This window comes from Taeniopygia guttata, chromosome 7, assembly GCF_048771995.1.
Source record: "Taeniopygia guttata chromosome 7, bTaeGut7.mat, whole genome shotgun sequence".
In the NCBI taxonomy this organism is placed as follows: Eukaryota; Metazoa; Chordata; class Aves; order Passeriformes; family Estrildidae; genus Taeniopygia; species Taeniopygia guttata.
In genome coordinates this window covers 34,478,480-34,493,218 of record NC_133032.1, presented here as the reverse complement: position 1 = coordinate 34,493,218, position 14,739 = coordinate 34,478,480, and the positions used below count along the sequence as shown (strand labels likewise).

At 36.4% G+C, this 14,739-nt stretch overlaps 1 protein-coding gene across 4 annotated transcripts in view; it reads left to right on the top strand.

Annotated features, from left to right (window-relative positions):
- LRP1B (LDL receptor related protein 1B) overlaps positions 1-14,739 on the top strand; it is a 630,666-nt gene that overhangs the window by 518,912 nt on the left and 97,015 nt on the right. For all 4 annotated transcript variants that reach the window (XM_041717598.2, XM_032749504.3, XM_072931733.1 and 1 more), the window contains 8 exons: positions 998-1,117; positions 3,817-3,945; positions 4,835-4,957; positions 5,823-5,963; positions 7,081-7,268; positions 8,696-8,879; positions 10,086-10,171; positions 13,613-13,735. In XM_041717598.2, coding sequence (XP_041573532.2) covers positions 998-1,117; positions 3,817-3,945; positions 4,835-4,957; positions 5,823-5,963; positions 7,081-7,268; positions 8,696-8,879; positions 10,086-10,171; positions 13,613-13,735 — 1,094 coding nt within the window. The remainder of the gene's footprint in view (positions 1-997; positions 1,118-3,816; positions 3,946-4,834; positions 4,958-5,822; positions 5,964-7,080; positions 7,269-8,695; positions 8,880-10,085; positions 10,172-13,612; positions 13,736-14,739) is intronic.

The following is a 14,739-nucleotide window of genomic DNA, read 5'->3' as shown; positions in this document are numbered from 1 at the left end:
TATTTGATTTGCAGTTTACATTGTATATTTTATCTCATAACTTTGAAATTAGGAAGTGCTGTGCACTGTGGCAATCAGAATCTTTTATGTTGGCCACATTTCTCAAGCATAAATTGGTGCTTACATTTCCAGGTGTTATGTACACTTGTGTACAATAATGTAAACTTAATTAGCTGATTTTTGAGGGCAAAAAGGAAGGGGTCAAGAGGGCAAAAAGTCAATGCTTTTTCCCTATTAATTGCTCTTCCCCATTTTGAGATACCTGTTACAATGTTCTCCTTTAAATTCAGATTTCTTACCTAAAATTCTTTTTTAATGTTAATATTAAAATTTGTTGTCATCAAAATCAGTTGCAACAAAAATAAACTTTATTCTTAAAGAAAGAACCCTGGGAAAAATGCAAGACCTGATTTTTTTCAGGAAAGAATAGCATTGATTTAGGACAGTTTTGCAGTCTGATTTTGAATGTAGAAGCTCTTATTTTCAATTGATAGAAAAGTGTAAATAGAATAAAGCAAACACACAGACATTTTTCTTGTGAGAAAAAAAGAACTCCATCTTTAAAAGACATCATATTAACTTCTGGAATATCAGGAGGAAGGCTGGGTTGGAAAATTTGAGCTGTGCCCTCTCTGTCTTACTACCCAAATAGAGCAGCTCACTGTAGTTGTAGCATCTGTTAAATATGCAAACTAGGCTTGAGTTTTTTAAAGTGTTTATCCTCATCCCACTTACAAAATATTTGAAAACACTGGAATGTCTTTTGGAATATGTCACTGTTTATTTTTTGTAATGTGTTGGTGAATGAAAACCCTTGGACAAATTGATAAAATACTGAATAACAGTATTGGGATTGTACAGAGTTGGAGTGTTTTAACACATGGAAACTGGGAGGAGAGAAAGGAGCAGTGCAAAAAATCCTGAACTGTGGTTGAAACAGCAGGGAATGCAGTGATGGTGTGAACCTAACAAATGCAGGGCCTGGTGTCATCCCCAGATTCGTCCTGCTCCTGGAATCAGTTTGCTTGCTCTGCGAACAAGTGCATCTCCAAGCAGTGGACCTGTGATGGCGAGGACGACTGCGGAGATGGTTTAGATGAGAGCGATGCCGTCTGTGGTGAGTTGGACCTTTTCAGCTCTGCGTTGGGTCAGATCATGCTTAATGAGGGTGATCACTGTTGCCCTGATTCTTAAGATTTTCTAAAACCTTCTGAGTTTACATTCTTGTAGAGAACTTTCTCACACAACTTTCTGTAAACAATCTATTGTTTACCATTCCTCCATAGAGGCGGAGAAATTTGATGTACTAGTAGTTTGTCCAATGTCGTTGGAGAGGTGGCACATTCACCCTCCAATCCACTGTCACTTTTGGAAAAGTATAAATGCTGGAGTCAGAAAATAAACTTCCTCTTTTTCACCTTTGCAATAGCAGCGGCTCACATTGTGTTTTCACGTGTCCTATAGTGACAGATCACATGCTCCAAAGGAGAGACTGGGCAGGGAACAAGGACAGAATCTCCAAAGGGTGTGGGGGGTCTCCTCTCTCAGGCCTCTCCAACCAGCAGATAGGTTAATTTTTATGGGAACTATAAGATTTGTCTAAATCTCTTGATGCCTAAAGAGGCTGACCTGGAGGAGAGGCTCGACAGAGTTAAAATAATGAAGTAGGCCTTCAAAGGATACACCTTGGGCAGTGCAAGAGCCTGGCCAAGGCTCTACCCAAAATGGTTACAAAAGTGGACGACCAATCACGAGTTTTCACACTTTTATAAGTTTTGACATATTAGGGTCAATTGTCCAATTACAGCTCCAGGTGATTCAGTCCCATCCTCCCAGTTTGCTCTCCTCAATTCGCTGGTGTTTACACTTTTTGGGCCTGAAGCTGCAATGGTGTTCTTGGTTCTCAGGCTGGAATGTAAAACCCCATTTTAGTTTTACATTTGAGTACCAGGTGCTCAAAGACGCTAAAGTTATTGCATTTTTGTTTTAGTTTTTTTTTTTTCCTATGCCGTAAGCTTATACTGGATGATATTCCTCTCAAATTCCCAAACTCTTCAAGGTGCATAAGGAATTGAAAATGTTGTGTTTATTCGAGGGCTTAATGGACTGGAAATGTGTTACTGAATTTTTTTCCAAAGAAAATCACATTGTGTCAAGTCACGCTGTCACAATTTGATGATATTTATAAATCAGTTCCGTCGTTGTCAGTATTTTAAGTTTCTTTTTAAAATTTCAGCTTTTACCATTTAAAGATATATTCCTTTTCAAAAATCCTTTTACTTAAAGTTCATTCAACAAACAATATTTATTCCATATTTCCAGACTGTTTAATCACATTAAAATATTGTTGATAACCAGAAGTGTTAAATAGACAGAGAAAAAATGTGGTTTGTTGAAGTAGTTTCTTAATCAAAAATGACATGTCAGCAAATGAAAGGGGTGGAGATAAAACTTATACTGTCCTAATATGGTAAAATATGAATTATTTAGGACACTTACCTTCTCTCAAAGAGGGAAAATCTGCGCTGGGTATGACGAAGGGAGAGTTAAGGCTGTATTTCTTCTTAGGAACAGTAGTCAGATCTGAATTGCAAGGAGAAAAGAGATCAAAATGACTTCAGATTTTTCAGTCTTAAAAAAATCAGTATTTTTTTAACTTGAAGTTCAATTCCAGAAATATCAAAAAGTGTCAAATGAGTTTAAATAAGCAAATGTTGCCTCTTTTGCATAAGATATATTTTAAAAAAAAAAATAATATATTATTAAATTCGAATTAAAGCTAGTATAAAATGCACTGTCTCCTTTTTAGTGAAGTATTTTTAAGTTATCTAAGAGAATACATTAAGTGATAGATTGCGCAAAATTTTGCTTCCAAATGGAGGAAGTTTAATCCTTGAGTATAACATATAAAAAATAGCCAAAAAAAGAGATTAGTCAGGTAAATAATATGTTGAGTTAGTTGGATCAGAGCTGTCAGGTATTTTTTACTCCCACTAATGTTGTACTTGATGCAGATTTTTTTATTCTCTGTGGGACTGATTAACAAAAGTTTGGAGTGCCTTTGGATTGCTGGCACAGAGTTGGGTGATGCAGGGACCATGTGGTTTGATCAGTTCCTGTGTCCAGTCAGTCCAACCATGCAGCCTAAGTTACTGACCAAAACTGGTTTAAAAAGTTATTCTGCTGGAGAGTTTCCATGAAGCATGGGAAATTTAAGAGAATGAATTAATGAAAAGAATGGAAGAAAGAGCAGACAGTCAAAAGTTGGGGGTGTTCAGCCTGGAGAAAGGAGACTCAAGGGTGACATCACTCGAGAACTCCCTGAAAGGTGGCTGTGCTCAGGTGGGGTTGGGCTCTTTCTCCAGGCAGCACTGACAGAACCAAAGGACACAGCCTCAAGCTGTGCCAAGGGAAATAGAGGTTGGATATTAGGAAGGAGTTTTTCACAGAAAGGGTGATAAAGTTCTGGAATGGCCTGCCCGGGGAGGTGGTGGAGTCACCATCCCTGGACGTCTTAAAAAAAAACTGGATGTGGCACTGGGTGCCAGGATTTAGTTGAAGTGTTGGGGATGGGTTGGACTCAATGATCTTGAAGGTCTCTTCCAACCTAATGATTCTGTAAATTCTGTGAAAATTTGACTGTAAAACAATCCCAGCCAGTAGATTTATCATAATGTGCAGAACAAAATAATTGCTGAGATTTTAAAATAAGCCCCTCTAACCATTACCAGTCAGCATACAAACATGTGCTAGGGTATTCCAGCGGGGGATTTGGGATGGTTCAGTGCTGAGGGCTCCCTTGCCATGTGTCCCCAGGCTCAGTGACGTGTGCTGCAGACACCTTCAGCTGCCTGGGCTCCCACGCCTGCGTGCCCCAGCACTGGCTCTGCGACGGGGAGCGCGACTGTCCCAACGGGAGCGACGAGCTCTCCACAGCGGGCTGTGGTAGGTTTGCATGTCAAAAAAAAAAAAAGTTATTCTCATGCTATTTCATGTTATTTTCATGTCCACTTTGCTGGTGAAGAGTGCTGACCCACCTGTGAACACGTGGAGAGGATCCTTCACAGCTTTTCTCAGGCTGACATGCTGAGGCAGCCAGCTGAAGATCAGGATGTGTTGCATGTCACAGGCTTTTTGCAGTGTTTACTGGTGAAAATTTCCACAGTGTTTACTGGTGAAAATCCACACCTCAGTGACTCTGCAGTTTTATTGCTCTTCCTGAAGAAAATGCTGCTGCTCATGTCAAGGAGGTTATGGGTCAAGAAGGGAGATGCAACTTTTGTCTTCAGTTTATTCTGGCTAATTGTTCAGATACTGACATCTCTTGCCCTATAAAATGTTACTTCCAGTCTACCTGAGACACGTTTCCATGAACAGCGTCAGAAGTTCAGTAATAGTTTCATTGGAGGCTTTTTATTTTAATATACAAAAATGGTATATAAGTATATTCTATATATTTTGAGTGTTTGTGGACTTCAAAGAGAATTTGTTCAGGAGCAGACCAATATAAGGACATCTCTTTTTCCCAAATGTTCTTTTCTTCAGAACCAGACCTAAGTTTAGTCATAGACAGTATCGACTTTTGAAGCTTTTCTTTCTTGGATTACAGAAGATTTTAGCTATCTTTACTTCTGTAGCTTTCTTTGTGATGAGTAGCTTTTTCTGGTATTGAATTGTGTGATGCTTCTTATCTGACTAAAAAGTTATGGTTATTTCCATCGAATTCCCTCAAATTCACTTCTCATTTCATCTTTGTGTAAGAAAATCGGCTGTTTATCTGATTGTTCTCAATTTCTTTCTTTTTTTTTTTTTTTATGTGCTGTATTTTCCTTAGCTCCCAATAACACTTGTGATGAGAATGCTTTCATGTGCCATAACAAAGTCTGCATTCCCAAACAGTTTGTTTGTGACCACGATGATGACTGTGGAGATGGATCGGATGAATCCCTGGAATGTGGCAAGTATAAAAAACATAGAGTAAATAATATAATTTCACACTGCTAACTGTAAAGCATTCTTCAGAGTCTGCTACTCTAAGGCATTACTGAAAAATAAAGCTCTTCTTTTTTTTATTGTTTTAATTCTGACTTTTAAATTATGCTTTAATTAATAAAGCTTGGAATCAACTTGGATCGGGGACTACAGTGACAAATTATTTTCCATAGAGTCTTAGAGTTGATTGCTAATAATATTTAGGAGACTTTTAAAAATATGCCCTAGAATTTCTTGTTTAGTAAGTTTATCTTTATTATATGTATTTTTGTCATTGTCTCCATATATGTTTTTTCCTATCAAAGAATCAAACACATCTGTCATGGTTATCACTGCATTTAGATTATATAAACTATAACCATATGTGAATATTTAATTTTCAGCATTCACATGAATTTAGGGTTTGTTATATTTTATATATATATATATATATATATATATATATTCTGAGTGTCTGCTCAACATATCTGGGCCATACTCACAAACGTTAATCTATATAAATAATATTTATGGAAAATACAGAGCAAATATCCCCTTCAACATGACAAATTGGTGATTATCATGTCTAGTTTTGTGCTGTTACAATCTATATCGGTTATTTACTCTTAAATTTGCTCCAGAAATGAGAACCACAACAGAAAATAGCTAGAAAATATCTGTATATTACAGATTTCTTTATGCTGATTTCTCTCTTTGCTGGTGTATGAGCACAACACTCTGCATCTCTAAATGGAGCAAAACATAATTTTTGTTGTGTTGCTTCAAAAATGCAGAGTTTTGTGTTGAAACTGTGGGAGCAAACATGAGGTGAGTGGTTGCTGTTTCTGTAGGGTATCGTCGCTGTCGTCCTGGGGAGTTCACCTGTGCTGATGGGCGCTGCCTGCTGAATTCCCAGTGGCAATGTGACGGGGACTTTGACTGCCCAGACCACTCTGATGAAGCACCTATCAATGCCAAGTGCAAAAGTTCAGGTTTGTGATTTTTTGAACACGACCTTTCTTTTTTGAGAGCGATGGTTTAGAGTCCTAAGTCAGAAAAACCTCATAGCTTAAATTTCCAGTCCGTTCGTGGTGATTTTGCTCATGTCTTGAAAGGAGGAAGTGTTCTGAGCATCCCAAACTTCACAAAGTCCAAGCCACCAGTTCCTATGGAATAAAACAGCAGACACTTCCTTAATTCATAACTCCTGCTGATGCTAAAAGAAGATGATATTAATATTGTAATTTCCAAAGTTTCTAGCTTGTGCTTACAATGGTTACTTTGTCCCAGATATTCATCACACAGAAGGCGTTCATATAAAAGGAGATGTAAAGTTGCTCCCACTAAAAATAATAAACACTGCTTTAAATTTTTTAGTAAATTATTGACTGAATACTATTGGTCTTATTGATATTTCCTGCTTACATTGATAAATTTGATGAAGTCTGACTGATTTTTGAGAGGGAAATTAGTCCTTGTCTGCATTTGTTGTTCTATTCTGTGGCTTTCTGAAAGACCAATTCTTCTGTCTAGACCTTAGCATTTCATTGCACTGTAGCCTAGTTCTTTATTCCAATTTTGATAGAAAACATTCATCTGCTGTGAGGTGAGGCAGCACACCTACCTTATATTTATTTAAATGTTCTAGTTGTTATTTGAAGGATCTGAACGTAGCTGAAATGATGTACTGAAGTTTTGCCAAACAGGGAAGAACATATTTGCAGGTCATTAGACAAGGAATGCTTTGGAATTCAGCCAGTTGTGTTCCTAAACCCCTCAGCATCCACAGAGGGTGGCACCCATGGGTTTTTTTTTAACTTTTGGAAACATGAACTGTATTTTGTGCAGAGATTATATAGAGGGTTCTCCATTATATGAAAACAAATATGTAGGAGGGATTAATAAGTTGATGCCTTCACTCATTTTTCCAGGAGAGGAATAATCTTCAAAGACACTGAAAAGTTATTATAAAGCTATCAATAAATAACAAATATTCAATTTTTACACAATATTTTTCCTTTTGCATGCACACAGCAGATGATCCATGAGAAAACTAATTCCAAATATTAAGAGATGACACCAAGTTGTGTGTTATTTTTTGTTTTCCAGAGCAGTCATGTAACAGCTCTTTTTTTATGTGCAAAAATGGCAAGTGCATTCCTCAAAGTGAGGTTTGTGATAACAAAGAAGATTGCAGTGATGGGTCTGATGAGAAAAGCTGCCACATTAATGAATGCCTCAGTAAGAAAGTCAGTGGCTGTTCCCAAGATTGTCAGGACCTTCCTGTTGGATACAAGGTGAATAATTGCAAAATATGGTTTGATATAATGTGAGTTTTTATCTCTTAAGTGTTTAATGATTATAAAAAAGCCCCACTGTGTGGTATCTCTTTGTAGTGAAGTAGGTTATGCATCAAAATAAGAACATTCTAATTTTCATTTCCTGTAAGCCAAGAATTGCCAATTGTATTTTATAAATGTTCATATTTTTAAAGCTATGGAAAGGACCATTCAGTGCTTTAAATACCACAAATCGTACTGGTGTATGCAGAGTACTGAAAATCAATGAGTAAAAATTTTACAATGCATAGGAATGAATAGCAGAAATACTGGTTTTTTGTTTTGGTTTGGTTTTTTTTCTTTCCCCAAGACAGAGACTCTTACAGAAATATTTAAACAAAATTATATCACCTTAGTAACAGAATAAAACTGTTCATTGTCTGCATGTGAGGGTGTTTTTGGAATCTGCTCTTTGGCCTTGACAAGTAGAGAGGAACAGCCTGTAAATAGCAGCTAAAAATAGAAGAAAGACTTTTTCCAGGGTTTTAACTCTGAAGTAACCTAACTGCACTCCCAAAGTTTCATCTTTTCAGCTGAACATTGGCCCACTGAGAACTAAATAAAATCTGTGCAGCTTGGCTTAGATCTGCAGGAATTCAACCCTCTGGAAGTGTGAGGGTTGAGACAGAGACTCAAGGGCTGTTGAGTTCAACAGAAACCTTGTTGGAGTGGTGGAGAAAGCACGCCCTGGATCTCTGCAGAGAGAAACAGATAATGTAGGAGGGAACATGAGAGGAAATCTTCTGTAGATAAAATTTATACCCCTTTTTTCAGAACCCCTCTGCCCAGTTGTATTGTGCACCTTTCCCATTGCATGTGATAAACTTGCCAGGATCAGAGAATATTTTGAGTTAGAAGAGACCCACAAGAATTGTTCATATCCATCTTCTGATTGGCCTCAAGAGTTCTCATTCACATTCCTGTGTTGGTTACATAGATTGCTAGGTGGTATCAATGATTCCTGGGAAAATAGTTAAAAACTGTCTATCTTTACCAAAAAACAGATGTATAATTGAAAATGAAGAACTCCAAAGGTCCATCCATCATTATTTTCAAGAAAAAATCCTTTATATATTTTTGAAAAGGTGTGCTTTACGTTTCCTTCAGTTAAAGTAGAAAGAATAATTACTCATTCCACAGGGTTTTGTTTGGTGTTTTCTGTTTTTTTGTTTTTTTTTTTTGAAATGGTGCTTAGGATCACATCAGCAATATTTGAAAAGAAAATAAGATATGCCTCCTGTAAACCATACAAGCAGCAAAGTAATTAAGATGTTACTTGAAAAAATGAGATGCATAAAAAGTTTATGATGCTAACATATTCAGAAGTAAGTACACACAGGTGATAAACAGAATTAGAAATTAATGTATTTGGTTTTCTTTCCCAGTGCAAATGCTGGCCTGGATTTCTCCTGAAAGATGATGGCAAAACGTGTGTAGATATTGATGAATGTTCATCTGGATTTCCCTGTAGCCAGCAATGCATCAATACTTATGGAACCTACAAATGCTTGTGTGCAGAAGGGTATGAAACACAGCCTGATAACCCAAATGGCTGCAAATCCCTTTCAGGTATTACTGTTTAATGCTTTTATAATCCTCAGCTGTATTTAAATAATCTGTGGAAAAAAAATTAGCCCCAGGGTCTGTGTTGCCTTTATATGCAAGATAAAAACAGAGTTACTTTGAATCTGCGTCTTTTTCAATATAAAATAGCAATGTGACTGTGTCTGAATGCAATAATAAGTTATATTTTTAGTCTGTATTTTGCTCAGCTCATTTGTAATAAATAGATGCAGTGGTTTTTGAAAGTGTGAATAATTAACTTTATTAGAAAAAGTATTAAAAAAGTTAAAATACATCACTTCTGCTTCTGAGTCAGATGATAATAGCCTGGTTAGGATAAGATTTCATCACCTTTAGAATATTAGAATATACATCAAACTTCCTCATTGAAAAAGAGGAGCAGGAAAAAATAGAAAATGCAAACTCTGTTATAAAATACAAATGTGTTCAGTACAGGAGCAGAGTAGGCTGGACAACACATTACATTCTAAAGTGCAAGAGCAGTAGATACAAAGCCTTTAATACATTTTTAATTATCAATGGTGATCTTTTTTTTTTTTGTAATTTTAGTTGAGGTGTCTCTCAATAGAGATAAAATAAACACAGCCTTAAAAAATACTTTTAGAATTATGTATGTCAGTGTCAGAGATGTTTCAGTAATGTCATGAATGAGTATCTGAAAGTAAATATTTTTTTATAAACCAGAAAGCCAGGGTTACACAAATCTGGCTTCAGTTCAAACTCAAAAAAATCAAGGTTTTTATGAGTAGCTGTTTCTTTCTTGCTGTATCATTCAGACTAGTGAAACCTCAAAAAGCAATGGTCAAAACAAGCTTGGTTTGCAACCGTAATTAGTAGTCAGTCTTAAATTGAAAGGAAATGTTGAAATTAAAACATATGGAATGAAATATATTTCCCATTTAATCTCTGACATTAAATTAGGATAAAATACAGTATTGTTCCCATATTACAAAGGCAAAAGAATTAAATTGCATTAAAAGATATACTAATTGATTGCTTTGTTCATTTTTATACTGCATCATTGATCTTTCTTGGAGCATTTGAATGTTTTAAATATTTCTTTCATCCATAACATTGATCAGAGCATGTAACATTTATTTTTCAAGCCATCTGTATTTCAGCATTGTATTCCTGATTTTCCATAAATTAACGTAAAAGCTAGTCTAATATATTCTTTCTCCCGGGGTTTAGATGAGGAACCTTTCTTAATTCTGGCTGATCATCATGAAATAAGAAAAATTAGCACTGATGGATCCAACTACACTTTGTTGAAACAGGTATAACCATAGTACCATGCTCTAAGTTTAACTCAATACTTTTATTATTTTCTAAAGTTTTCAACTGACAGAAACATCATCCTATAATTGGCATTGTGTGCACCACAGAACAACTGCAGTACCTTCAGAGTTATTATAATACTTTTAATTGACTATTTTTTCTGGATTTGACATGATTAAAGCTCAGGCAGTTGTTTTGTCAGTCATTCTGATGTACTAAAAAATTATGTTATTTGTGATCCTCTTCCATCACAATATGTTTTGTGCAATTTGTCTATTTCAGTTAAAAAAAAAAAAAATCCCCACCTATTTAACCATGTACTATTGGGGCCGCTTACTGCCATAATCTAAATCTATTTTCAGACAGGCAATCCCAATATTTATGGTATTAAAAAAGGTGAACTCTTATCTTTGTGTAAAGCTAATTTTAAAGTAATTACTCTAAAATATTATGACAGAGAAAAGAAAAAGTGAAAAACCACAAAAATAGCATGTCACCCAGTAAATACAGAGCTGCCATTTTTAGCAGTCTGCTGTCCTTCTGTGCTTCACCTAAGTGTAGTTATTTGCCATAGATTAGATTTACAAAATGTTTTAATAAAAAGATTGATTTCCTTGAATACTAATGGATCAATTGTAGTAAGACTAGGAAATTATTTACTCCCCATCAATATAATCAGGCTTTTTGTAACTTCTTGTGTCACTATGCTATGCACCTAAATGTCACAAGAGAGGTGCCCAGGTCTTCACAACAGTAATTATTAAATTAACCATCTTGAATGAAACATTGCCTTTATTTAAGCTTAGACATTGTGAAAGCCTGTCTGTTCTCCTGAAATCCTTCTGGTTCCCTCTCATTTGCATCTCACTGCCTCTCTCCTCTTTTGCTGGTGTAGCTGTTCATAGATGCCTGTGAAAAGAGGGGAGCCACAGGAGATTTTCTTCGTGGTTGGTGCTGACGGGTCCTGAATTCAATGGACATTAGAACCCAAGCAGCCCCAGCCACTGAACAAAATATGTGTTTTCCATGTTCCATTCATGCACTGGGCTGATAAACACCTCTGCTCTTGAACCCACTGGTCTTTGCTCCTGCAAAGGCAGCATTTGATGTCAAAGCCTGTTCTTCTTTACAAGCAGAACAGGGGGGCTGTGTCCCTCATAAGGACATCCTTGTGTCCATGATGGATTTGGCTTTTTGCTGCACATCTATCAGGTGATGGCAAACACCAGAGTGGCTCTGGCAGACGAGCAAACCCACCCTTCTCTCTGTGTGTTTGGTCTGTGATTACCATTCTAATAGTTGTTCATATAAACTCAGAATAAAGGAGCTCAAAGTAGGAGCTCCTCCAGTCTTCTCTGAGTATGTGCCAGCTTTTTCCTCTATTTTCTTTTTCTTTATTTTCTATTTTTTTTTCCAATTCACATAAACCGTACAACTGTTTGAATTGTGTCTCATGTATTCTCTTTGCTTTCCATTTCCTTTACTCCTAGTCATCAAAATCCTCAGGGTTTCAATAAGTAGAGTAGATAATCTTCCTCCTCATTATTTGTGATTTTTATCTCCATGTTTTTAAGTGGGGCACCAAGGGAACACAAATCACAGCCAAGGATATATTGTGTGCTGTGTTTAACAGAAACAAACCCACAGGTTTATGATGAGAGACTAAGGCAGCTGATGCCATTTGAAATCTTCCCTATTCCTTCTAAAAAGCAAATTTCTTGTGAAATGATAAAAAATTATGATAGGAGGGCTTAAGTGAGATATGTATATGATAAAGAGGAAATTATGTCTGGACAGAAAACTCTGTTACAGACATACATAATTCTTTACCTGCAGTTGATGTTCTGATAAAAATTGAAATTAAACTCACCCAAAATAAAACATTGAAACCAAAGATATTCAGGCAGTCAATTCTCTGTATTAGTCTTGATCCTTAGGAAACTTTTACAGTGTTGTGGAATATTTAGAGATAAGGCCATATTTTTTACAAATTGCCAACTTTGATTTATAAAATGTTATAAAATTGTGTTAAATAATACTTTGTTTTCATTGACCTGTTGTCTCCTAGGTTAAGAATTTTGGGTGGGGGTTTCTCTGTAGATGCAATTATACTAATGGGAGGAAAAGAGACAGGAACAGTGTTTTGCAGCCCAGTTACAGAGCTGCAGCTGGTTTTGTGAAAAATGTCTGTATGTATGTGATATTTTTGAAAAATGAGAGTGGTCTTCCTACACTGAATTGTTTCAGGCTTTTTTTCATGATGATTTGTGCAGCCTAACTAGTCTTTTCCTCTACATTTTGATCAAAAGGTAGATTTACAGTAATTACACAGCAGTAGATGGTGGATAAGCCATGTATCAGTTTCTGTACGATTAAATATTAAATATTGTTGTGCTTAGTTGTTTACTTTGGAGCTGGCTGGTCCAGCACACCCCTTCCCAGCAATGAATTCCACTAAACAGGGAGGCTGCTGATCTACCTGAGAGCAGGATGCCATGGGGCTGATAAGGGAATTGATTAACTGACCTTGAATTTATAGCGGGAATACAGACCGCATCCGTTCCTTTCACCGCTGCTGCTCCGTGTTTCATTGATAACAACAACCTGGCATATTAAGAATAATTGTGATTTCACTACATATCAGAACATTCAGCAGGTTATGGAGCAGATAAGGAAATAAGAGGCATCATCTGAATGCAACCTCCTTCTTCCTTATCTGCCATTTGGGATGAAAAGCCATTATTGTATGATTGCTCCTCCCAGTGTGTTGGAGTACCTCAGATACAATCACCACTCTCTTTTAAATGTGTTGGCTTTGTACTTGGAGCCACAGGAGATTCCCAGGTGCCTGCTGGATCTCCACCTTTCACAATTTTTGTATCCACACACACACATATCTATAAATACATATATGTAGAGTACCTATAATATAGCATCTAAGTCAAAACCTCCTCATTCAGGAATTAACATAAATGTCTTTTTGCACCACCACCATTTTGAATTCCTGATTAATTTATATTACTGAGGTAAATTTTTTCATTACTTAAATGTCATAAACATTATACTGTTTCTGATTCTCCCATCTAGTTTGCCAAAGAAAGGCCAAAGGTAGTAATCAGCAGCAAAACTGAGCAAAAGTTAGAAGTATTTACTGCTGAACTTCATTTAAATAAGAGTATAGGAAAACACAGGAGCCTCACTTAGTTTCATGTATCACCTGCATTTTTTGAAGTGACTCAATTTGTCACCATATTTATTTCTGTTACAGTCTTTGTCTTTGTTTACAAGTAATGTATGGAAAAGAGAGGGAAGTGCTTCAGAAATATGCAGACAGTAAAATAAAGCATTAGGAATATTAAATATGTTGTGCATTCTGAATGCTATCCAGCAGTTTGTGTTCAAACATTTTAATAAATAGACTTTTTTTTTCCTGTTTTTAGGGGCTGAACAATGTGATTGCAATAGACTTTGACTACAGAGAAGAGTTCATTTATTGGATTGATTCCAGCAGACCAAATGGCAGTCGCATAAACAGAATGTCTTTAAATGGAAGTGACATCAAGGTAATTGAGGATTAATAATGTCACCACTAGAATTAAGTTTTTTGAGTGCTTTGGGAAATGCTCCTTCATACGTTTAACCCAGATTGTGAGGCTTTGGTGTCTGAATACAAACACAGCATGAGCTAGCAAGTCCTAGTAAAATTTAATTGCATTTGTATCTTATTTGAAGTAAAGATAGTGGCAAGGAGAACTGTATTTAGGAGCTAAATTCCTTATGACTTACCTGACAGTTTACTGAATTGGCAGTTCCATGTGGCTTCCAGGATGCCAAAGAAAAGAGCTATAATTAGGTGTAAGCTGTGTAAATACACTGGTGCCTTATTTCTTCCTATATAACATTTCCTGTGATCTTCAGTTTGTTTTTGTTTCACCTCCACTACACTGATAATTAAAATAACTCAGTGTCTTTGCTGTGAAGGGTAAAAGTGCACTCCTATTTCTGCACAGCCTGTCTGTTCTGCCTCTGTAGTGGATTAAGTTCACAAATCCACTATTAAGCACATTTGTTGACTTTTGTGAACATTTTCCCAGAACTGGTGATAAGTAGTAAGGAATTCTTTGTTTATTCTATTATGTCTGGCCTTCTGAAACAGGGAATTAAATGAGCAGCAACATACCCTATGAATTTTGTTGCCTCTCAGCACACCAACAAACATGCAGAGAGAAAAGATTTGTGTTTTTCCTTCTCAGCTTGGTGCGTGGACTGACACATCCTCAGAGCTTTGCTCCTTATGTGAGTCAGGGTTTGAAACTCACTGGCTTCAGTGAACCTTGTTTGCCTCCTTCACACCAAAATAATTGTTCTTAAAAAGAAAAAAAAAGCAAGTGATGAGCACTTCTGGCAATCTGATTGCATTGGGGTGAAAGTAAAACCAGAAGTTTTACTTGTGTGGGGAAAAAAATAGAAGATTGGCAAGTTGGGGTTCAAAATCCATTAAATCCTTGAATCATATTTATTGTCTTTAAAAAGTGTGGGGTTCAAAATCCATTAAATCCTTGAATCA